This window comes from Ochotona curzoniae, unplaced genomic scaffold, assembly GCF_017591425.1.
Source record: "Ochotona curzoniae isolate NIBS_2020 unplaced genomic scaffold, NIBS_Ocur_1.0 contig_883, whole genome shotgun sequence".
NCBI lineage: Eukaryota > Metazoa > Chordata > Mammalia > Lagomorpha > Ochotonidae > Ochotona > Ochotona curzoniae.
The window spans coordinates 31,205,157-31,230,741 of record NW_024466599.1 but is presented as its reverse complement, the minus strand read 5'-3'; the positions used below and the strand labels follow the sequence as shown (position 1 = coordinate 31,230,741).

General features: G+C 36.6%; 1 protein-coding gene across 1 annotated transcript in view; it reads left to right on the top strand.

Moving 5' to 3' along the window:
- Positions 1-25,585, top strand: part of LRPPRC (leucine rich pentatricopeptide repeat containing) — an 88,551-nt gene that overhangs the window by 37,434 nt on the left and 25,532 nt on the right. The window contains exons 17-27 of the mRNA XM_040993168.1: positions 798-904; positions 1,122-1,199; positions 1,538-1,582; positions 1,877-1,990; positions 2,912-3,042; positions 3,727-3,812; positions 5,177-5,384; positions 13,078-13,202; positions 13,963-14,069; positions 23,424-23,492; positions 24,445-24,535. Coding sequence (XP_040849102.1) covers positions 798-904; positions 1,122-1,199; positions 1,538-1,582; positions 1,877-1,990; positions 2,912-3,042; positions 3,727-3,812; positions 5,177-5,384; positions 13,078-13,202; positions 13,963-14,069; positions 23,424-23,492; positions 24,445-24,535 — 1,161 coding nt within the window. The remainder of the gene's footprint in view (positions 1-797; positions 905-1,121; positions 1,200-1,537; positions 1,583-1,876; positions 1,991-2,911; positions 3,043-3,726; positions 3,813-5,176; positions 5,385-13,077; positions 13,203-13,962; positions 14,070-23,423; positions 23,493-24,444; positions 24,536-25,585) is intronic.

Sequence of the window (25,585 nt, the reverse complement as noted above, 5' to 3'; positions counted from 1 at the left end):
GAATCACAGTGTTTTGAGATCTGTGAGGCATTTGCTTTTAAACATATGAAGCAAGATAAAGGTCATGTGGACTTTTCCCACATAAATAGAATTCGTGGCCCAGTATTCATTATTTTGGCACTTAATGAGTTTCATTTTTCACATAATGAAGCTTAGAATATATAGTTTTCTATAAGTAAGTACCCATTTTGAAAGTTCAAATTTCCTATCCTAGATATTAACCTGTGGCCCTATACATTTTATGCTTGAATGCATAGGAAAATTACTGTTGTTAGAAAACATCTTTGTTAATCTTCATTTTTCATTGGCTAATAGGTAGCTCTCCACAGGATCACTGTATCTGCCTGTTAAAATTATTTAACTTTCTATACTCAACACAATGATCTTTTCTAATTTTACGTGTTTTCCTAAATAGTATCCCCCCCAAATTAGTGTAGAAATGTGTGATGGCATTTATGTATTCTCACTATTTGTGATTTGGATGGTGAAAAGTCAGGCCTTTGGCAGGACCACTTCTGTCACAGAGTGGTGGAAAAAAATAGATTGAAGTAAGGATTCAGTCCTGAAAAGCTGTCACTTGGTCTGAAAATAATTAATATTCCTTTCACTCACCAGTTAGATATGTGCTTCCAAACCACATAATCTCTATGCCTCAGTGATCATTGTTGCCATTTCAGAGCCTCTCATCAGGGTGACATCTCACACCAAAATGATTTCTTATAAATTAATCTTGATAACATGACAGTCTCAGTAATTTTAGTGGAATGCTTTCTCTTGTTTTTTTTTTTTTTCCACAGAAGCTGTTGGCTATTTTCTTTATAACTTGATTGACAGCATGAGTGACTCAGAGGTACAGGCCAAGGAGGAGCGTTTGAGACAATACTTCCATCAGCTGAAGGAGATGGTACCATTTCATTTTTTGCTATATAATGCCTGTCCTGCCTGACATGTATCTATTAGATTTGAAATTGCTGCTTTTAAGTACAACCAGACCACTTCTCAATGACATGCAAGTGTTAGAGATTTAAATTATCTCTGAAATAATTTCTGTTAGACAAATCTCAGTTTAGTTGTCTAAAACCCAGGGTTGTTTTCACCCCCTCTTCTTTATCTTCTCACAGAATGTAAAAATTCCTGAAAATATCTACAAAGGCATCCGTAATCTACTGGATAGCTACCATGTTCCTGAATTGATTAAGGTTTGTTTGTGTGGTACAGTAAGCAGTTTTATGTAGTGAGTGATGTGCAAATAAAAGCCTGTTACATGTTAAAGTTAAATTTAAATACGATGCTTCAGACAAAAAAGCTTTATTACAGTGACAATCGTTAGAACATTGATTATTAGTACATACTGTTTATATATTGAAGTATACTCTTAAAGCATTAATTATAGTATGGTTATTACAGAACAGTTTTTGTAGACTGATGCAAAAAAGCAGTAAAATGAGGTGAAACCTCCAAATAGCTTTTGACATTTGCTAATGTATTTTTTATGTTTCTTTTATAATTCTGTACTAATTTAAATCTCAATTTTTAGGATGTTAATTTGTTGGTTGAAAGAGAGAAGATAGACCCTCGAAAAGTGAGTAGATTTTTTAATGGATTTACAGTCTGTAACAAACACAGGGAAAGTTTTAGATTATGTCCTTATAAACCCAGTGATTTCTACCATTTATCATCTTCAATTTTACACGAAACACATCTGAGAAATTACTCTTAAGAGGTTCATTAATTCTTGAAGTCCATCCATCAATACCCAGATTAATATCTCTGATAGTATTTAGGGCATTTGGAAAGGTAAATTCAGAGGGAACTGTGACAATGTATGCATTTTATTTTCATAGCAAATTTTTCTTCTTCCTTGTGCATTTCTTAGACTGTGCAATCTACATCAACTGATTTGGAGTCTACACTTGAACAACTGAAAGCCCAAAATCAGCCTGCAGGAGACATCCTAAAGCAGCTCATATTGCTGCTTTGCTCAGAAGAGGTAAAACACGTTTAAATATTTCAAATAGGCTATGGAGGTTAAAAAAAGAAAAAAAGAATCTTTATAGATAGCTAAAAGCAAAGCAAAATATAATATTTATAATTCTTAGCCCTTTTTTTATTATATATCATGCTTGTGAGGAATGCAATTAAATGAAAGGTTAACTAATTTCAGCTACACCTTGAATGGCATGTTTTCGGGTTTCTGTAGTTTGTTTACAATACTCTGCAAAGTGAATGATAGTAGCAGCCGTGATGGGTTTATCATACATGCCAAATGTCCTTTCAAGCCATGGCTCCGGTCTCTCATATCTAGATTGTCAAGCAACTGATACATGCAGTAGTCATTTGCAAGTCAAATATTATTAGGTTGTTAATGCAGGGATTGAAATTCCATTTTCCTGCTGGAAAAGAGCTCTTTCTGAGATAAAGGGTCTCTTGCCTTTTTTCAGCAGGCATCCAGCTGTACTTTGTCTGCATTTTAGAATATGTTTGCAATTTGTGGGCTATCACAAGACTTTCAATTTCTGTTCAGTAGGATTTGGTCATAAGCCTATGGTTTTAGGAAAAAAAAATCATAGCTGATTTTAGGATTGTAAAATAGTACTATTAAATTTTAAAACATTTCTTCACATTGCTTTGATATGAAGTTGGACTAGAGAATTTTTTAATAATATCTGCTTCTAATCTAGAAATTTTATATCATTAGTAATAAATCTTTTAAACCGCACGAAAATATGACTTGCTTGAATTTGAAGGGTGAATAAAAATACTGAGATACAGAATCAAGTTGATAGCAAGGAACCATTTTTATTTTTTTAGCATTTATTTTTAAAGTATTAACTTCATTTAAACTGTGAATGTTAAAAGCTACAGATATGATGTATTTACCGTTTTTAATTTCTTCTGCCCTTTACTTCAGAATATGCAAAAAGCCCTTGAACTGAAGGAAAAATATGAATCAGACATGGTTATTGGTGGTTATGCTGCTTTAATAAATTTGTGCTGTCGGCATGATAATGCAGAGGAGGCCTTGAACTTGAAGCAGGAGTTGTGAGTACTCTGACACTGAAACAGGTCGTCAGCATTTATGCAGATGTGGAGTCCTTGGTGTTCACCTCCACTGATTTGTACCAATCTTTCATAATGCATTTTTAATAGAATGCTTTTGTTGTTAGTGTTCCTGAGATATTTTAATGAAAGTCTCTTGACCAGGTATGGCTTATTTTTAGCAAAAGTATCTTTAAGTATAGTAAAACTCAACCTGATTCATACAGCCATGGATTTTTGGCAGTTTGATTGTTCTAAGAGTGGTGGCGATAACTTTTTCCTACCATTTTCTTTTCAATACTGTAAACAAAGTTCTGTCCATTTCTCAGATGTCTTTGGCTTTCCATCCTGGTAGATTTAGCATAAAGATATGTGTTTTCAGCTGTTTGAGTGTTACTGATGGAAGTTAGAATCACTTCTGGAAAGCCAAAGAGTTCTTCATTGTGAGTGGGACGATGTAGTCCTTATGTAGTATTAGATTTTACCTCTGTTAATCACATTACTTCCATATACATTTGTTTGGCTTCAAAAATAAAATTGAGGTATAGAGGCCAATGTTAAATACACTTCAGACCTTCTGATGAACTTTTGTGATATGTTAAAATGAATGTAGGGTAAACTTTTAGGGTTTTTTGTTTGTTTGTTTTTGTGTGTGATTTGGTTTTCAACATAAGTTTTAATTTTTAGCGACTGCTTGGATTCCTCTGCTGTCCTTGATACCAGCAAGTACGTAGGACTTGTGAAAGTGTTGGCAAAGCATGGCAAGCTGCAAGGTGAGCACATAAGGAGATTGTTGATGCAGGTATCTTGGCACTGGACTAACTCGGGAATTGGTATGAATGGTGTATCATGTCCTGCAAAGTGCTTGAACGCTTTGCATACAGATTTGCATGTGAATCCAACCAAAGCTGCATGGACAGTGTAGGCCATTAGTTTTAATGGATTGGCAAGCTTGTCATTTACATTTGCACAGCTCAGTGCTTTTTGCATTTCTGCAGCTAGTTTTTATTAGCATTGCTGTTTGGATTGAGTTTGAAAATCATGGCTTATGACACAGTTTGCTTATGCCTTACTAATGGCTTCGTTTTTGCTGAAGATCTGAATGCTGAACATAAAACCTATAAACATAATCTCATTTATGAGAATCTGAATTTTGCAGAAATTTTGTGTTTCTGTCACATTTTAGTAACATTGGCAAAATAAATAGCTTTGTTAGATTTTTAAAGAGATTTGATATAAGCATCATGTAAAAGTTATATAGCTGAGTTGCATATGCTATAGTCTCAATTTTGAGACTATGTTAAAATTGACATAACTATGCTTGATAATATATATTCTTATTGCTTGCTTACTTCATGACTTTCTGATTTTGCTTCATTTAAAAAATTTAAGCCTTCATTTATATTTTGAAAAGACTGTGCCAGTTTCGTTATAAGGGGGAAACATTGTATGTGAACATTGAAGTTTTCCTAGGAATCTTTTTCTAACACAGAAATCTTTTTAAAAATTGCTTTTTCTAAAATGGTCAAAACATTTTGTCTGTGTAATAATGAAGAACATCATTATAAAAATGCACTTCTTCCATATCCTAAAATATTTGTTTCTGCCTTCCTAATGAAGCTTAATGATTGTAATGTATTAGCATGCAGTCTTTTGGAAAGCTTTCATTGGCTCTGCTTGGCTAATTAGTATCGACATAGCAAACAGGCCCTATCGGTATCAGACCATTAGTCTGGCTGTATATACAGTGTAAACACATCTTTATTATCTGGCCTCCTGACAAGCCATCTGCTGAAGAAACAATGGTGTGATTTAGCAGATGTTAGCTCTGAACGATAAAAGCATCCATTTAGGAGGATCTTACAGCTATAGGGCAGACCGTACAGGGTTATGTGGTACAGAGTGGGCACACAGTCCCTATCTATAATTTGTAGTCAAAGTTGCAGGGAAATGATAAAACCATGCTATTGTGGATTCATAATTGTAGTCTCGTTTAGAAATGCAAGTAGTAATTAACTTGAAATCGGCATTATACACTAGAATTTACATTCCTGCTGGGCTTGAAATGCTGTTTTAATAGCAGTTTGTTTTCCCTACATGAAATTACCTAAGGGTCTTTTGTGTTACTTCATTGTAGATGCTATTAACGTTCTAAAGGAGATGAAAGAGAAGGATGTTCTTATCAAAGATGCAACAGTCTTGTCCTTTTTCCACATCCTTAATGGCGCAGCTCTAAGAGGTGAAATTGAAACAGTAAAGCAGTTGCATGAAGCCATCGTAACTCTAGGGTTAGCAAAGCCATCCACCAATATCAGCGCCCCGTTGGTCACTGTATACTTGGAAAAGTAAGTTAATTAAATGTGTAAATTCAAATATTGGCATTGAATGAGTGAATGTAATCATTGATGTATTATATTTTGTTACTAGTCTGACAGCAAAAACCTTGAATTTATTTGCCCCAGTATAGAAGGATCATGTAGAGTAGGTTACCTACTCTATGGCCAGCTTCTCAAAGGAATGGTCTCTGTTGAGTTTTGGTAGGAGAATGTGATAATATTAATAAAATTGAATCGAATTTTTTTCCCTAGTTTTCAACCTGATTATTAATGTAAGAAAGAAGAATCCTATAGATCTTTTGATGACATATCTTGACTCCTGTACAGGTGTTAAATATAGAAACATTTCTTACTGTTCCCTTTTCTATATGGTATTTTAATTACATCTACAAATGTAGTTATTTTAATTTTAGTAAATACTGCAGAAATTATGTGTTTTATGCAAGGATGAAATTTGTTGATCTGGCCAGATTATTTTAGCTTGAAAGTTTTTCCGTTGACATGCCCAGTTTATTATATATAACGCAAATCCCGCAATTTAATCTTTTGTAATGAATGAGACATTTCAGTAAGATGGTTAAATACTGTCATTTTCCTTGTATGTTTGTTTGTTTGTTTGTCTGTTTTCTGGTTTCTAAGATCTTACCACTTTGTCATCCTTTCCATGGTAAAAATGCAGTTTGTAGTCTACTTATGTTTTAACAGTTCTCATGTTTTCCAACTGTGTACTTTTGCTTTATTTACTAGTGGTTATATTGAATATAATGAATAATTTAGGATTTAAAAATGAAATAAAACACATCTCTTTTACCTAGAAATGTGTGTATACAAAGAACATAAACATGCACACTTGCAGACATTCTTTGCCCTCCAATCAAGAACAGTTACCAACTTAGGTAATTGGGCAAATGTTAACCTCCACAATCTCGGCATCACAATCCTTTTAAAGAACTGGTGATTCAAACAATTACTGAGTTACTGGGTTCTCATATTCACAGCCAACTTTATATAGAAATCCTATAATTAATATGCTTTCTACTAGAATTTTTTGATTGTTTAAAGGACCATCTTTCTTTGCAAATTGCATGTGGAACTTTGCAAAGGGATTTGAAAGAAGTGGGCCCAGTGCCCAGAAGAATTAGGCCCTCCTGCACTACTGGGCAAAAGTAAGATAACTGACAATGAAAATGAGGCCTGGTAGGGGAGTGTCACACAAATAGAAATACTTTGAAGGCAGAAGAGACATAAAGTTCTCAAAAAGGGTCTGCAGATGGAGCTCAGGAAGCAGGAGAGCTTAACCACAGGGAAATGGAAACAGCCTGGGCCTCAGTGGTTAACCTGGAGGCAGCCCTGCGCTCCTGTGGCCGCAGTGTGCAGTCAGGTGTTGGTAGACCTCAGCTGCAGCTGTCCTTAATCTCAATCGCTGTCTTTTCTTTTCTGGAATTGTGTTCTCACTGTTTTCACATACTTGAAAGAATTACTTCTTTCTATTTTATTTGGTTATTTTTGGTTGTTTTTGTTTCGGGGGGGTTTTGGTTTTTCTGTTTGCTCTCTTCATGTTACAGAAGCGATCTCTTTAAGGTTTCTCAGTTACATCTAGCAGTAAAAATAGCATAAAGGACATTAAGGAAGTTTCATATTTATAAAATTGCTGGGAGCAGCAGTAGTAGTACTTCTAAGCCAGGGGAAACGCTGGAGTAAAATATTGGCTTTGAAACTTTTTATGATTGTGGTTCTGTTGATGGAAGAGAGCTAATTAATGCAGGTTTAGGACAAGTATGAGGATTAACTATTCTAGCCTGCTGCAAAGTCCACATGTATTTGATTTGATTAAGTACGTTTAAGCTCTGGTAATATCATATAATTGTCCTCTGCAGGTCTGAGCTCATCTGGTGATTGAGCTATTTATTCAGATTTAAGGTAACTTAAAAATACTGAAGAACATCATAAGTCTTCATTCTTTCATTCAAAAGGTTGTCATGTCATTGTTGAAAACTGCAAAGAGGGTCTCCCTTTCATAATGTACTTAAGAAGATCTGTGAGATTGACTTCCAGATTTTAATTTTGAATCAACTTTGCACCCATTGGGTGAAACGCAGGAGTGGTACTATGTCTGTTTGTAGTAAAGACTATAGAAGAGCTTTGTAGAATGTGGAAATAATTCCGTTGTTTTTTTCTGATTATTTTGCCAAGGAAAATTAAAACAGGGACATATGTAAAGGTTAGATTTTAAAGAAGTTGGTAAGCAAACCTGTGTCTCCTTTTTTCATAGAGCTAATTTTTGCCCTGAACAGAAAGGAAATAGGTAGAGTGAGACAGTTTCATGTGTAACTTGGAATACATTATGACACTGTAGCCTTATGTCTACAGATAACTCTGAATGAATGTTATTTTTAACGTTGTATTTTGCAACTGTGAGGTTTCTTATTGAAAACATGCCCAACCTGTAAAGATGACAGGGTTCCATCATATTAAAGAAGAAAGAAATATTCTAGAATAAATTATGAGACCTTTTGATTAGCCTTCATGTATGCAAAATAAATTGAAATTAACATGATCTGGAGCATTACATTTAAAAGCAGAAAAAATATACCATTTAAAATTTACTCATTATAAAGCTGATCCATTTTGGTCTTATTGAATGTGAAAAATAACTGAAGCTGTTTAACTGGATTATATTAGTGAAAATGATCAAAGCAGCTTTAATTATTGTTTTCCTTTAAGGATTTATGTGTGTGCACTAATTTGTGCCAAAATCTGTGTATGCACATATGCATTTCATGTAAGTACATCACGGACTTTGTATATGTACAATCCTGCCCGAATTCTAGTTAAATTAATCTTGGGTTTTTCATCAAGGTCAGAGTTTTCTGAAAAATGAGCCTGTGGCAGTATAAGTTTTGAAACTCACTGTATTACTTTAATATGCTACATAAATGTTTTTTAAATGATAGTTATGCTGTCATACACACTCCCCTTCAATTTTAGCATCTTCATTTGCACTGGATACTTTTATTATTTATGGGAATGCTTGCCTTCTAGAGTAAAACTCTTTATATGCTGAAAGGAAATTAAGGAGGTTTGGCTCTTTTACTCCATTATTGCAATTAAGAATTTAGCATCATCAGTGCCAAAGGACAAAATGTGGTTCATTTGCCCTAGAGGGACAGGACAGTGATAAGATGATTTTTCGTCAAGGATCATTGGGTCGTAATTAAGTTACATTCATGGCTATTGCTTTTTGAAGGATGATTGGTAAATGACAGGCTTCATGTGCTTAGTACGGACAGTGTGCAGTAGGGTTTTTCTCCCTCTGTCAGAAAATCCTGTTGAGCCTGATAATGTAAATGTGGCATTTTATTCTGAACAAAAGAGCAGGGAAATGAGCTATCTTGTCTAATCATTCAGTTGTTTAACACCGACTTCCAGTTTAGACTCAATTGGCTGGAAAGCACTTGACATGTGAAGTTAGTGCTGTTCGGAACGCATGTTTGAGTAAATTTTAAAGTAAGTGACAGCTAAATTGTACCTAGGGAAATTACAAAGCCTTCAACACAGTTAATTTTTTGGGGAGGATTAGTTGTAATTGCAACACCAGTCTCCTTGAAGATTCTTCATTTATAGATGATGAACAGAAAAAAAAAAAATTCTTTTCAAGCCCTGTTTCTCTTAACAGAGTAGTTCTTCTGAAGATTGTGATTTCTCCTGAAATGATTTCTTACCATACCAAACATACGCTTCAGATTTATGGAATCTTTTTCTTTTTTTTTAATGTTGGCTTTGTTTTTTGGTTTTTGTGTTCCCTTTTTAAAGCTCTTTTCATCCTCTACTTTCTTCTTTTTTTCCCTAGTGATTTCAGATTTAAGAGCTTTTCAATCAGAAATCTTTTAGGTAAATCACCACTTCACTAACAGTGGATGCTTAAAGTTGAAACACTTTCCAATTAAAAATCAATATTTGTCATTTCATTACTGCTTAACTATACTCCCTGCATTGAAAAGTTCTTTACTGTAAAGAGACTAAGTTTAAAGCCACTGATGGGTGGCCAGATAGTTGTCACTGGCCAGGTGACCAGATACTTGTCGCTAGTTGTTCCTGTTTTCTTAATTCAAAATTGTTTGAAACATGCCATAATTTTTTTTTACAGTTACAAGTTTAGAGGAACTTAATTGTTAAGACTGCTTTGTTTGCTGGTGACTTGAAATAGCTGTTTCTATGATCTGGTTGCTTCAGGTGAATGAGTGCCCAGCAAGCTCACCTCTCCCCACTGCTTGTTTTCTGTCATTGACATGACATTGTTTAATTTCATGCTAAGGACCACACTGAGAGGTAACCTTAGAGTGACCACGTGCGCTTCAAACTTGCGTTTATGTTTTCAAATTGCTTACTAGATCCACCCTATTGGTACATGTGCTTTTAACATTTTAGAATCTTCCTCAGTTCTTCCTCTGTTTTGCAAGCTGTTGGGATTTTGGTAAAGCTTGAGCCGCTACTTTTTACCAACTAATATGCTACCGTTTTAATATGTTCTTACTTTATGTTAGCATAGTTTTATCAATGAAAATGCCCTTCTGGTGTGTTGTTATTTTGAGGAGGACATCTGGTCTTTGAAAACATCACGTCTGTTAGGTTTCTTTTAGAAATCATCGTATGTTGAAGATGATACCCAGTTGATTTTTATTTGAGATTTATGGAAATGAGTAACTGCATTTTTTATCAGGAAAGGACTTGTAAAAATGTGTACAAAGTTATAAGAATCAGTCGTATCTACTGAAATAAGCATGGAATCAAAGTTTTGAATGCAGAATTCACAACAAGATTTCTTCAAAGGATTATTGTTATTTCCAAGCAGTATTTTAAATCACTTCTAGTGAACAAAGGACATCACAGAGCATTTGAATGGGTAGGGCGTTGTCTCACATTTCTCTTGTCTTCTACCCTTTTCCTTTTGATATTTTGTTGCTCTTTGCTCTTGTTGTGTTCATCTTACCGAATGAAAGTGGCATTTTTGGGGGTGAGGTTTTTTTGTTTGTTTGTTTTTTGTTTTTTGTTTTTGTTTTTTTTGCTGATGCAAAACGTGTAAGTAGATGAATCCAGTAAGCAGATTCCTGGAAGTATAGTATTAGAATTAGAAAAAAGAACCCAAACGGCCTTGAGTTTAGTCAATGTGATAATCTGCTTTTCATCACCTTTTGTGGAAATGTATCACATTGCTACAGCTGAACTGTGTATGCTACATATCAGTTGGAATTGAATTCCATAGTATTGTAAGTAAGCAACTCTCTTCATAGCGTTTTGATTTTCAGATACTTTTTTCATGTCTTTCACTACTATCACCTAGGCCATCAGACTTTAATAGGAAGCAGTAATGATAACAAATGAGAGTGTAAATACCTTTTTTTTTTTTGAAAAGACATATCTCATTTGAAAGAATGACAAAGAGAGACTGAGATTCTTCTAATTCACTATACAGATGATGACAGTGGCCAAGCCAGAGCCAGGAGCTTCGTCCAAGTCTCCCAAGTACTTGGCCAATGTTTTGCTGCTTTCCCAGTCTAATTAGCAGGGAGCAGAATCACAATGGAGCACACGTGAGAATTGAACTGGTGCCGTTATGCAATGCTTGTATTGTAGACAGTAGCTTCAACTGTGGTGCCAGACACCTTCTCTCTGGTTATAAAAATCAGTCACCATGGAAATAACAGGAAATAAAAAAGAACAGAATCATCATTTAGTTCATTTCTATCGTAAGAGTTCACATTATATGAAGTGTTTTGTTAGAGAGTTTTAATTTCTGTTGTTGCACCCTAAGAGCAGTAGCATTGGTGCCTAAAATTACTAAGAAATTATTAAGATTATGTTTTTGCTTTTGCCTTTCCTGTTGTTCTAAGCATGTATACACTTTAGAAACATACGTTTGGACGCCAAAGACTGTTAACATGTCGCTTTGATCGACAGAACAAATACTCATTCATTTATTGATAACTTTGACCTAATGAAAGGGAAATACAAGTGAGACAATACAATTCTAGTTTAGGAATTGATTTGAAAAAAAAAAACTCATCAGCTGCTTTAAAAAAAAATCAGTATGTTTTGCTTTTGCTCTTGAGAATTTTGTAGTACTTTTCTGTTTAAGTGAAAATACTGATTATACGAAGCCTTATATCATATGTGGTAGCTACTGTAGCATTTCTCTTGTATGACAGTAATCTAGCCTGCAACTTCTACTTGCCGTTTTGAAATTAACCTGTAATTTAGTCTTCACCCCAAATGACAAAAATTCAAATGACTCGGTGGGGTGCCAGAAGATGCACTGTAAACAGGGCTTAGTCAGGGGATAAGGTAGCGCTCCCTCGGGGTAGGCTCGTTTTCACAGTGTCAGTATTATTGCAGTGAAATTAGCGCTTCTTCCTGGTATTTTACTTTTTAGTACAGCTTAAAATTGTAATCTAGATAAAACAGTAATTCCGTCTGGAACAACATAACATTTATATAATGGACAAAAATGCTGTGGTTCATAAGAGAAGATTTTGAAAGACTTTCTTCCTTTTGAAGCTGTTCCACATACCCTAGAAATCTATGTTTTCTACAAGGGTTGTCACTAGTTGTACTTTGGCCTGTGTCTCTAGTCATGCTTCTTTTAAATATGTCTCACACCTGGCCTTTGAAAAGTCGTCTACCATCTAAGTTATTCAAACAACAGTGCTTTCCAGAGCATAGCATTTCATTAGGTGTGCCCTCTGGACAGTGGGAAGGTCAAGGGCCTTCCTCAGCTCACCTCGTAGCTTTAGGCAAATCAGTCCTTCTTTGGATACCTGCTTCCTCATGACTTCAGAATTAGAGATCCAAAGTAGAATTGGATCACATAATCTCTGTAACTCTTTCAGGGTCTTACCTGTTTTCTGTATTGTCATTTACCTCTCAGGAGGGAATAAAAGCACTTTTTGAATACCCATGACAGTATATTCTCACTTTTTTTTTTAAAAAGAAACTCTAGCTTATGCTTTATATGCACTTATTGCCATATGAAATAAACCTTGATTTTAGAACTGGAACTAATTTTTAAAATTTTGCCTTCTAGGGAAAAATGTTTAGTTTTCCCAGAATTCATCTGATGCACAATAATATCTTCATTTAGCACTAGTGAGTTTCTGTTGATATAAAAGCTGAGTGTATTTCCTTAATGATGTAGTAAGATGGCAGGAAGAAAAATGTTATAAAGTTGCAAAAAACTTGCAGATGCCTGAACAGCCGTCAGTGGATGTTTAAGAAGGATTCCTAAATCTGAAGTTGTTGAGAGACCTAAAGGGACTTAAGTAGTTGGAAAAATATTTCACAGTTGTTTTTGCTAAGAAATAATCAGGTTTTCTTACAGTAACTTATACCTGGCGTAAAATCTGATTAACTGTATAATCATATTAGAATCTTTTTTTCCAAGTATTTCTTTCCGATTACCATTTTTAGCAATGAGAATAATGAAAGATGAAGCAGAACAAAAAAAATAACAGGAATAGCTAATGCTGTACATATTTTCAACATTTGATTCTATAAGATTTTTTCTCTTTTTATTTCTATTTTGCCTTTGTGGGTTTTAACTTTAGGTAAAGGCTATTGTTTATATCTTTGCTGGTTATTATGCATCCCTAAACTGTTATTGAACCAGGTATGTTGTAACCATCGTGAGTTTTTTTATGTTTCCAAGGGGTGACCTGACCGCTGCTCTGGAAGCTGCCATTGACTGCTATGTGAAGTACAAGATACTCCCAAGGATTCATGATGTCTTATGTAAACTGATAGAGAAAGGCGAGACTGACCTAATTCAGAAAGGTTAGTCAACCTTCCAAAAAGTTATAGTATACTTGGACTTTGCTTGTTTTTAAAGTTTACTTATTTGAAAGGCAGAGTTACAGAGAAGGACTTGCAAAGGCAGACAGAGCTCTTCCATCTTCTGGATTACTGCAACAGCCAGGGATGGGCCAGATCAAAGCTGGGAGCCAGGAGCTTCTTCCAGATCTCCCGTGTAGGGGCAGGAGCCCAAGTACTTGGAGCCATCTTAACAGGAAGCTGGATTAGGAAATGGAGCAGCAAGGAATCAAACTGGTATTCTTATGGGGGACGCCTGTGTTGCAAGTAGCACTAGGCCCCAGTGCTGGCACCTGAACTTTTTTTTTTTTTTCTTGTTTATTTAATGACAGGATGCTGTGGAGAAGAGAAAGTACAATGGAAGATGAGTCCATACAGGGAAACTTTGTTAAACACGTCTGCATTAGAGAATATCCTGTAGTTTTGCAGTGTTGATTGATTTTTAGTGACTGTTTACTTTTGAAAGGTTGCCTGTCTTTTTGGACTCCTCTGTGTGCTTGTGAATTTTTTTTTACCCTCTCTCTGAAGCTCATCTTAGGTTGTTAATGTCATGCATGTATGTCATTAGATAAAGAATTTGACAGAATTGGTTGATGTAACTATAATCTTTGAATTATTCTTAGTATTTGGCTGTAAGATAAAGTTTTCTTGTCTTAGAACATATATAATACTATGTTGCTGGTTCTGTTTTTCTAATATGTATGTTTTTTCTCTTTCTGCATAGCAATGGACTTTGTGAGCCAAGAACAAGGTGAAATGACAATGCTGTATGATCTCTTCTTTGCCTTCCTGCAAACAGGAAATTACAAAGAGGCCAAGAAGATCATTGAGGTGTGATTTTTTTTAAAAAGTATTATCATCTAATTTTACAGCTATTTATACTCTTAATGAGAATACATTTAAATTTTTAACCTTTAATTACACTTGTTCTGATTTCATGTTAATAGAATTCTGTCCCAATAATGGGGGTTGGAGGAGAACTCGGCCAGCTCCTTTATTGTATATAATTACAGTTCAGAAAAGGCAGTTGGTTGTATATTAAATTTGTTTCCTCACTTTGTTAAATTCACTGTTATATATCAAAATGATATTTGCATATTAAATCTTGGATTGTGGAACAATTAAATTAAACTGGCATTCCTGGGTGTAAAGTTGCTAATCCTCTTTGCCAAAGAATTCTTTGTTCTTAAAAGCAATGGAATTTAATTTGCTGCAAACCATGCTCAGATTTATTTGTAATGCTTGTCTACAAGTTAATCAGCCAAACAAGTGCTGTCTGCTACTGTTTGGCATTTAATTTAAATTTTCTTCTTCTTTTTTTTTTTTAAACCATGGTAAGCAGCTTATGGAAAATGGTAGGTGACAAACCTGGCCTATTTGGGATTAGTATATTTTTATCAGGGCTTTACTGAAATTTTCCTTACTAGAATTGATAAGGTAAAGGGCAACCCCAAAGTCCATCCAAATTGTGATTAATTTCACTCTTAAACAGTTCTATGTCCCCTAACAAAACATTTCATCAAAGATGGACCAGACACCTTGGGAAATTTTATTTCTTGCAATTAAAACCACTGTCTTATTTCAGCAATCATATTCTGTTGGATCTTACCATATGTGTACTCTTCCCCCCCCCCCCCCCCAAAAAAAGTGCCTATGGACATAGAATTGTTATTTGGCCGTATTGTGTATGAGTGACTGCTTGCTAGGAAACTGAAAGTGTAGGCACACAACCTAGAAAACTGCTACTGTTTCTCGTATTTTTCAAAGAAAAGTAAGGCATGAGAAAGAAGGGCTGTGATGTACACATCCCGGGTGGGTGCTGCTGTGACTCAGGTATCGTTTGTGTTTTCTAGAATGTGCTTTATATGTTCTAACACCCAGAATGAAGGGAGCTGGCTACCTGTTGAGTTCTTTTCTTTTGTAGGCCTGGTGTCGCTAATCAGAGTCAATATGAAGCTTGGGCTTTCCAATAAAAGCAAAGGGGTTCCACAGGAGAAAAGCGTGCATCTCGATTTCTGTACTAAGCAGGACATAATGGAAGCAAAGGCACCACTTGGGCGAGAATAGATAAGTTACTAAATCTTCCTGAGCTTCCTGCTCTTTAAAAGAAAATATAATGTCTGTCTTTAAGACCCAATCAAGTAACGTGTGTGTAGCAGCTTGCACATTTTCTAAACAGTCGGTGACTTTTATTCTTTTTGCCACTTGCAAATAAAGGTTGTGTTGTCTTTTTTTTATACCACACACTTCACAGTGTGATGCTTTCCCAAGGTGTGTGCTGTCATTTGAACAGACACAAGAGAACTGCCTCTTAATTACTTCAGAGCCTTGCCAATGTGTGACAGTCTCTTTAAGGATTGACTGCTAACGACTGAATTTGTCATAGTAGGTATATTAAAAGTTATTTAAAGAATAAAGACTGTCTTTGCAGAGCCACTGTAGGGCCCTTGTGTAGGATATCAAGATATCTAATTTGTGAAAATACAGTGAAACACATTAACTTCAAGAATTTTTTTATACTTAATTGGGGGTGAAATAAAGTAGTAATTTTATTTTTTTTTTCACATAAATTCCTCTCTTTTAGTTTCCTAAGGATTATTGAAAATATAAGAAGTACTGAAAATTGATAAACTTAACTCTATCAGGATATGAAAGAAAGCGCTAAGCATTGAGTAGCATTTTTATTATTCCACATAAAGCAGTAGTGCCTTGTGACTAGGTAGTTACTGCAGTTGGATTTCCAAAGCTTCTCTGTATCTGAAGCACTGTGGCAGACAAGATAAACCAGCCCGAAAATGGTCACATTAAATGGAAAAAGAGATAGGCAGGAGTCAGTGTGTAAATACGTCTTGTTTTAAAAATGAATTGGTATAATAAGTACATCATTTGTTATTCATAATACATTTATGCTTTTAATTTTTCTCAATATATTTTAATTATACAGAAGGATTATTGTAGGAAGGAGGGTTTGATTATGGCTACAATTTTTGTATTGTCTATGTTTTCAGAGTTTTCTGTAGGAAAGATGTTTTTATAATCAGAACATAAGAGAACAAGTAAACCAAGCTTAACTCTCAAGAGCTAATGTGAAGCTCATTGAACATGCAATGAGTATGTTACAATATTTGCTCTTCAAGACTGCTGTAAGCAAGAGACACATAGTCTTGAAAATTCCACAGTGGAATTTATTCCCACTGTAGGAAATTAGGAAGAGATGGGATGTGATTGGTGTGAGAACACTTTCATGTTCACAAGTTTCATGAGGTTGGGAAACATGTTAGGGAATGTCAGAGAAGAGAAGTGAAAAGGGGAAACTTGAGTCAGAACGTTTCTTAGAAATTCAGAATTGTTGATTGTTTCCAGATTTTTAAGAACCCCAGTCTCAGAATAAGGAAATTGGAGTTAATTCAGAGGACTGGACTACAAGCAGTGTTAAAACAAAATTAATCTTGGCAGAGAGATGGCAGCAGATGAAAGCAGGTCTGAGGCAGTGAGATGAATGGGATGGGAATGAGGCCTGTGATCACAGGAATTCTTAGGATGCTTCAATTCATTCATCTTAAATGATACATAATAATTGAAGGAGGGGACCTTGGTTAACAGAATGTACAGCGAATTAACAGAGGCACGAGATAAACTAAGCCCTGACATGGATCTAATACTGCTTCCCCTGTGTGAACCCTGAGAGCTGATAGACAGATGTCTTCAATTGTCATTTCCTGAATAAAGAAGCTATTTCTCTAAGGTTGTTGATAGCATTTAAGTGGTTTCCAAGATTGATCACTTTCTCTGCTGCTGCCTTTCATCTATTTTTTACCTCTCCCTTCCTCTCCTCTTTTTAACAAATAATTTTGATAACATAGTCTAGTTAAAGAGATAAATCTTTACAAAATGCATCTTGAAAAAATGTTATACCTACCATAAAAATGTGTTGTGGGAAGGATCTGTTTCAGACTAGTAGTGTTTGGGATGAGAACTGAAAGTTAAATTGGCAGCCAGCTACACCAAGAATTGGAGACAGAAAAGCTTTAAAGGCGGAGAGATGGGCCAGTTGGAAGGCCATGAGACTGGGACATGCTTTGACCGTATTTTGTTTTTCCTCTTTGGAATATCATGGGTAACCCTAATAAGATAATACATGGAGTACCTGGTCCATTACTAAGCATTAAGTGACATTCTTTCCTGTGCTGAAGACCAGCCTTCTTAACTCTTGCACAGGTATCATCCTCTGCAGGCCAAACAAGCACTGGATCCTTTCAATTTGAGACACATTTGGGAATGAAACGCACAGCTAAGGAGATGTTCACAAAATATTTTAACAAACTTCAAGGAGAATCTCTTTGTGAAAGAAATACTATTCTGTGTCTTATCAGCAATGACAAGCAATCTGATCTCCCCCAACATAAACCTCATAGTTTTGTGTTTAAAATGTGTCAAGTACAATGACTTGCTGTCAAACCATTACTCTTAGTTACCTTTGTGGGTTTTTTGCTCTATGATATATTGTATATTTCTTTTATACAAACAAGCTTCAAAAAGTTGGTGGAAAATGTGTATTATCTTTTAGTTCCATTTTCTGCCAGCATTTTGAAGGCCTCTTACATGGCTTATTTGTCCTCTTCACCTGTCATCATTGTATCTACATAGCCTTGAAATGAATTTTCACTGTTACTAAGGTGCTATATTTCATTGCTTTACCGATAGAAATGCTTATTATTTAGATTGCTTAGGGTTATTTCTCAAAGGTGGGTCAAATACCATTACCATTTCTAATAAAATCCTTAATATATAAAAACAGAAGTGTCATGTCCTTCCAGATAGACCTCCTTAAGGAGTCACAGTAGTAGAGATTGGACTTTCTGAGTTCTGATCCAATACCTTTTGAATGATTTACTGTGTGTTTCAAAACTAATTGTTAAATTTAGGAAGAGATGATGTATACAAGCATAAAAAGTTAAATAGTAGTATGAAATGTTAATCCTGTTAAAGGTTTCTGTAAGTAAATAGCCTGTCTTACCCTTAGGCATCTGAGCAGTTCAGTGCTCGCTGAGGGCCTGCTGTGTGCCAGGCATCATCATGTTCTCAACACCAGCATGGAAATAGTGTAGTTCTGCTTCAAACTTGGCATCTTTTGTTCTGACCTCTTCTTTCCCTGGGCGTCAAACCCAGATTTCCCGCTACAAAGTACCACCAGTGCTGGTCATACTTTTCCTCCCTCCCTTCCTGCCCTAAGATTTATTTATCTTATTGGAAAAGGTGGATATACAGAAAAAAGAGGTACAGAGAAAAAGACTGGTTTACTCCTAAAGCGTCTGCAATGGCCAGAGCTGAATCAATACGAAGCCAGGAGCTTCATTTGGGTCTCCCACATGGCTGCAGGGTCCCAAGGCTTTGGGCCGTCCTCTACTGCTTTCCTAGGCCACAAGCAGGGAGCTGGATGGGAAGTGGAGCAGCCGGCACATGAACTGGAACCCATATGGGATCCTGGCATGTACAAAGTGAGGATTTAGCCATTGAGCAATCACGCCAGGCCTGCTGGTCAAACTTCCACACTCAAATGGTTTTCATATACATTCATGCACATCTTCAAAGACACCTTTCCAAGAAGCCTTGAAAATCAACTGGGACAAAGAGTTTAAGGTCAGAGTGTGAGCATTGGAGCCTATTAATTAGTCACTGTGGAAATTGAAGTATTATTTTTCTGTCATCTTTCCCCCGGCATCTTGTTGAACACGATGGAGAACACGAGGAGAATTGGTGCCCTTGGGGTTAGGAACAAAAGCTTGCATTCATAAAATCCCAGTCTTTGTTACTCTTCCCTTACCTTTTCTTAGACCAAATTCAGGCTTTTAAATTCCAGTTTTGCTACCTTGAAAACCAGGATAGATGTAATACATGTATATAGATATGAAGCTCTGGTGGGAGGTTTTAGTCCCAACACCTGCTAGCAGTAGTGGCAACAAAAGACAGGTAAAAGATTTTTGTCACTGTAAAATTTAAGATGATCTGTTTTGAAAAAGAGTTCAAAATACAACAGGAAACATCTTTTCTTTCACTTAAAACATACTACTATTTTATGCCTTTTTTTTTTTTTTTTAAGATTTATTTATTTAGGATAGCACCATGGCTCAATGGGCTAGTTCTTCTGGTGCAAATGCTTGAATCCCATATGGGCATGTGGTTTGTGTCCTGGCTGCTCCACTTGCCATCCAGATCCAGCCATAGCAGTCATTTGGGGAGTGAATCAGTGGATGGAAGCTCTTTCTCTCTGTCTTTCCTCTCTGTGAATCTGCCTACGTATGTGTGTGTGTGTGTGTGTGTTTATTTGAAAGGCAGAGTTATGGTGGGTGTGGGGGGAAAAAGACAGAAAGGTAATCCTTCTAGTTCACTCACCAAATGACCCCCAACAGTTGGCACTGGGCCAACATAAAGTCCAGAGTCAGGAGCTTATTCTGGGTCTCTGATATGGGTGTGGAGACCCAAAGGCTTGAGCCATCCTCTTGCTCTCCCAGGCCATTAGAATTGGAGCAGCTGGGACTCCTAGCACCACAGCACTGGCCCCTGATGGCTGTTTTTAACTAATAACCATAGAAGCTTTGTTTTGATACCAGCAAGTCTACATTGCAGTAGTGTGGTACAATTCAGGTAGTGATACTTTGTTTTGGATTATATTGCCTGCTCTCCCTCCTCAATGCTTGTAACTGTAGTGTTGAATTGTTACTTTATAAATTTGTGGTTTTGAAACACATGGACCCAGGTAGAAACAAACATGTGTTTTGCTGTTAAAGTAAGTATATTATCCTCACTGTTCATTAAATGGATTTTAGCAAAAACAGAAAGAACCAGAGATCAGTTTGTTGTTTTAATTAACATTACCTCATTTTAATGTTACATTTAACATTGCAATTAGAATTCTATTCTTCTGCATCTTCTCATTACATTTTCTGTTTCTGCTTTCAACTTGGATTGTTTAAAATTCAGTTAAGATGTTAAGAGATAAGCCAGCAGTGTTGGCTACTACAGCAGCCTAGGAGATTTAGTTAATCTGACCTAGATGTTCTTTTGATGATTGAGATTTATATGTGAAAACAGTTATCAATTTCAAAATGAAACCTAGGAAGATCTGCTGTATAAATCAGCTGTCCTGCCAGGGAAAGACAGATTAATCAGGTACAAACGGGAAGAGTTTGCCATTAAAGTTGTGTGATTTAGATTGGTGGCATTTGGATCAGCAGTAATATTGAAAGTTGTTAGTGAATGTAGCCTTTATATTTTACCATGTTCTAAAGAGGATTATTTGCTAGTTTTTCAAGGGCTTTTTGCATACGATGCTGTTGGTTTCATTTACAGCATGATGCGTGTGACAAAGCAGATAATGTGAGAAAATCCTTTTGAGTAGAAATTGTGTTATGCGTGTTAGATATTAATGTTTCCATGGTCAATTTCAGTGGTCAGTTTGTTCAACATTTGACTTCTTATATCTCAAAATGTGGGCACTGGCATGGTAAGAATGAGAACACTCTACAATTTCTGCTCTACTGATTTTTTTCTGTCATTCTACCAATGCTGCAAGCAGGATGTTAGTTTCTGCTTGGTTTCTTAATTTAACATTATGCAATGTTATTTTTGAAAATTAAAAATCATGGGGGCTTATAAATAAGAGATCCAATTCAGTGGATAGCTGGTTTCGTGAGGAGCTGAGTGGCGAAGGCAGTAAAGGTACCTCCTCTAGCCTGGAGCAGCTAGTGCTAATGAGTGTGTAGTTTTCCTTTCATAATGCTGTGATTGAAATGTGGTATTTAATGGTGAAGCCCTCTTGCAAATGATGAAAATACTATAGTTAGAATGACAATTCCTTGGAATCTGAGTGAAAATGATTTGTCTTCTATTCCAGTTTCAAAAATTGTAAAATGAGCACTTGAAGCCACAGTTTTTGACTAAACCATAGTGAGGTCTAATTAGGGATATACCATATTTCTCAATTATTGAAAGAAACTAAGATGAAGGGCTGGTGTGGTGGCTCAACAGGCTAATCTTCACCTGCAATTTCCGGAATCCCATAGGGCACTGGTTCATATCCTGGCTGCTTTACCTTTTATCAATCTCTACTTCTATCCTGGGAAAGCAGCAGAGGATGGCTCAAGGATTTGGGACCCTACACTCACGTGGGAAACCTGGCAGAAGCTCCTGGATCCTGGCCTCAAATGGCCTCAGCTCCCACCTTTGCGTTTTGCGTTTATTTGGGCAGCAAACCAGTGGATGGGAGATCTTTGTCTCTGTAGATCTGGCTTCCCAATATAAATGAATGAATGAATAAATAAATAATATATTTCTAAAAATCTACTTTTCTCTAATCTTTTTAAATTTTTTTAAGATTTACTTTTTTTTTATGAGCCAGTCTGAAGCCATGCTTTTCTTGCAGGTCTCCCCATGAGTAAGAGTCCCAAGGCATTAGGCCTTGCTCTGCTGTTTTCCCAGATCTCAGACATGCAGCTTGATGGTAAGCAGAGCAGCCAGGAAACAGACCAGCACCCATATGGGATCCTGGTGCTGACAGAGTAGGATTAACCAATAGAGTCATTGTGCCAGGTCCAAAATTATAAATCTTAGCAGAAAAGAAAAAAAGAGGGCCCAGCATAACAACCTAGTTGTTAGAGTCCTGACTTTGCATGTGCTGGGATCCCATATTAGCACTGGATCGTGTCCTGGCTCCTCCACTTCCCTTTCAGCTCTCTGCTTGTGGCATGGGAGGATAGTCAAAGACCATCCAAATCTGTGGGACCCTATGTTTGCATGGGAGACCCGGAGGAACCTCCAGGCTCCTGGTTTCGGATCAACTCAGCTCTGACCATTACAGCCACTTGGGGAGTAACCCAGCAGATGGAAGATCTTTCTCTATGTCTCTCCTTCTCTCTGTAAATCTGTCTTTCCAATACAAATAAATAAATCCTGGACCTGGCACAGTGGCTAAAGGCTAAAGTCCTTGCCTTGAACGCACCGGGATCCCATATGGGCACTGGTTCTAATCCCGGGCAACTCCACTTACCATCCAGCTCCCTGCCTGTGGCCTGGGAAAGCAGTCGAGGATGGCCCAATGTTTTGGGACCCTGTACCCGTGTGGGAGACCCAGAGGAAGTTCCTGGCTCCTGGCTTTGGATCAGCATAGCATCGGCCATTGCAGCTGCATGGGGAGTGAATCATTGGACGAAAAATTTTCCTCTCTATCTTTCCTCCTCTCTGTATATCTGACTTTGTAATAAAAATAAGTAAATCTTTTTAAAAAATAAAAATAAATAAATCTTTAAATACATAAATAAAAATCTAAAAGAAAAAAACAGTGAGAGACTAAAATGGACAGATGCTAAATGCTTGTGTTACTGTTTAAAGATTTCACTTTCCATGCCAAGTGAACATTTGTGTAACTGTTAGAATAATTATTATCACCACAATTTTTTTTAAAGATTTATTTTATTTGTCTGAGTGGAAAGGTTACAGGAAGAGATCATCCATCCACTCATTTACTTCACAAATGGTCACCAGTAGCCAGGGCTATGCCAGGCCAGTGCTAGGAATCCAGAGCTGCTTCTAGGTCTCCCACTTGGGTGCGAAGGCCAAAGTACTTGTGCTTTCGCAGCTGCAATATCAGGGAGCTGCATGGGAAACGAAGCAGCCAGCACTCCACCTGGAGTCCGTATAGGATTCTTACTTCATCACAGGTGGTTGCTTAGTGAGCTAGGCCACAGCACTGTCCCTCCATATAAATCATACAACGCATATTTTTTTTTTCAAAATAAAAGCCCTTGGTTTATTTTTATATGTTGCAGCAATTCTTATTATATCGAACATTTTTGTCTCAAATCTGTTTGCATCTCTGAAATCGTGTATGCGTGTGTGTGTGTGAGAGTGAATGCATCTGTATACTCACTTTTAATTTCATGTAATTTGGAACTTAATCCATAAATCTAAAGAAGCTACAACCATTTTATTAATCAAAGGTTATGGAGTTACTATTGATTTGCACAACATTTGAAGTAATCTGAGTCTTCCAGAAACAAATTGAGTATAGGTTGTAGTTTATATTCTGTTGTAACCATAACTAAAGGTCTTTGTTAGTTGCAGAGTTAGGTTAGAATAAGAACTATTCATCTCATGTCTTACCTTGCGTGCTCTGTGGCTCTCTTACAGACTCCTGGCATTAGAGCCCGGCCTACAAGACTTCAGTGGTTTTGTGAGAGGTGTATTACAAGTAATCAGGTTTGTGTTTCGTTTGTGATGCCTCTAGCTCCTGAAACTGAGCAGTTGTGCAAGTGTCCCACGTGTTCTAGAAACCTGGGAGATCTCAGATCACAGAACATTGTGTAAGCTGTGTTATCTCAGTGGCTTCAGATTGGCAGCACCTACTTTGTTCTTATTCCTGAGGTAAAATGGAAAACTGTTCATCTGAGAGCTGGAGATTTCAACTTCCTTTATACCACTAGTTGGTAGCTTTATGCCACTAATAGAGTAACTAGTGCGGTTTTTTGGTTGTTGTTGCTTTGTTAAAAAAATTTTTATTTGTAAGGCAGAGGTACAGGACTGGAATTGTGTTAATAGCAGGTGGGTCTCTGCCTGCATTGCTGACATTCCATATAGGCAACCAGTTTGAGTTCCAAATGCCTTGCTTCTGATCAAGCTGCCCACTGTTGCAGCTGGCTAGGAAAGCAATGGAGCATGACCCAAGTGCTTGGACCCCTGTACCCACATTGGAAACCCAGAAAAAGTCCTGACTTTGGCCAGGCAGGAGCCAGGAACTTCTCTCTGGGTCGCTCATGGGTGCAAGGTCCCAAACATTTGAACTATCCTCCACTGTTTAATAGCAGGAAGCTGTATCGAAAGTGAAGCATTGGTTCTTGAACCAGCATCCACAACGATAGGACATTGCAGTTGATGGCAGTTTAACGCCCTGTGCCACATTGTAAGCCTTACTCCTTAAGATTTACAAAATGATTTTTTTTTTCACTGTGGTAAAATTATGTGTAGCATAAAATTGGTCATTTTGAAGTATTAATTTCATTGCATCAATAAGTACGTTTACACTATTGTGCTCTGCCCTTTAACTTTTGAAGAGGAGTTAATCTGCCCTTCACATGAAGCTAATTTAAAGAATTATTCATTTTCTGTTTGTCAACTGTAGATCCATCTGGCTTTGTTTTGTTTGTTTGTTCAGGTTGAAACTCTGGAAAAATTAGTGGAGCTGACACAAAAGCTGTTCGAATGTGACAGGGATCAGATGTACTACAGTCTGCTAAAACTCTACAGTAAGTGATCGAGCTGTTGCTGGTGTTTTCGTGTATTGTGTCTTTTGAAAGGAGTGAGAAAACTGGGCTGTTAGGAAATGTTAGGGATTGTCACATCTGGAGCCTTCAACTAGGCACAGGTAGAGGTGAGCTTGAACTTTATCACAGGATCATCTGTGTCATTAGATACTGTATAATCTTCATCATTTCTGACATCTTACTGTAATAAAGAGAGGGTAAGAAAATCTTTATCAGAGCCACAGAGTTCAGTAGGGCTTCTTTGAGGAGGACTGTGCTTTTTCTTCTATGCATTTAAGCCCTCAGATAGATTGATCAATCACATACAAATTGATAGCCATCAGCACATTCATGTATATAGGTTTTATGAATATATGTATACAGATTGATGATTAGATATTTTCTAAAGAGGATGTTACCATTTTTAACCCCGTTACATTTTATTTTATTACTCACAAATGACTGTTGCAGATGTGTAAACATCTTTGCTTATGCTCTCAATTGTTTCCTTAGCCTGAATTCGTAGTAGTTGTAGTGTAGGTCAAAAGCGATTAACATGTCTGAAACTTGACCTCTGCTAACAAGTAGTGAGTGCACACTTCCGGGAGTGCCATGGTCTCTTAGTCTCTTACATGGTTGTTGGGTGGAGAGAACATCTAATCATAGAATAGTAAGCTTTCCCTTTGTACTTTATATACGTTTGTTCTGAATCTGTTATCTTTTTGTCACGGCAAATTTACATCACCAAACGTAGAAGGAAGTAAAGTTGATGGATTTGTCTTTTAAAACTTAATATTATTGTTAGATTCCTTATCTTACATCCTGTGACATGTCCCAATTTTTGTTGCATTAACTTGACACTTCACAGTGTAATGGTCAGAACTTTCGTTTGAGCACCATCCTGAAGATGATTACTGAATGCACAGAATCAGATGCTTTAGGCATTTAGTTTCTGAATTGTGGATTAAAAGCCATATTTGAGTATCCATTCAGACCTCTATCTAGTTTTCCAAATAACTTTGAAAGAATTGTTTCATGCTTAAGTTATCGTTT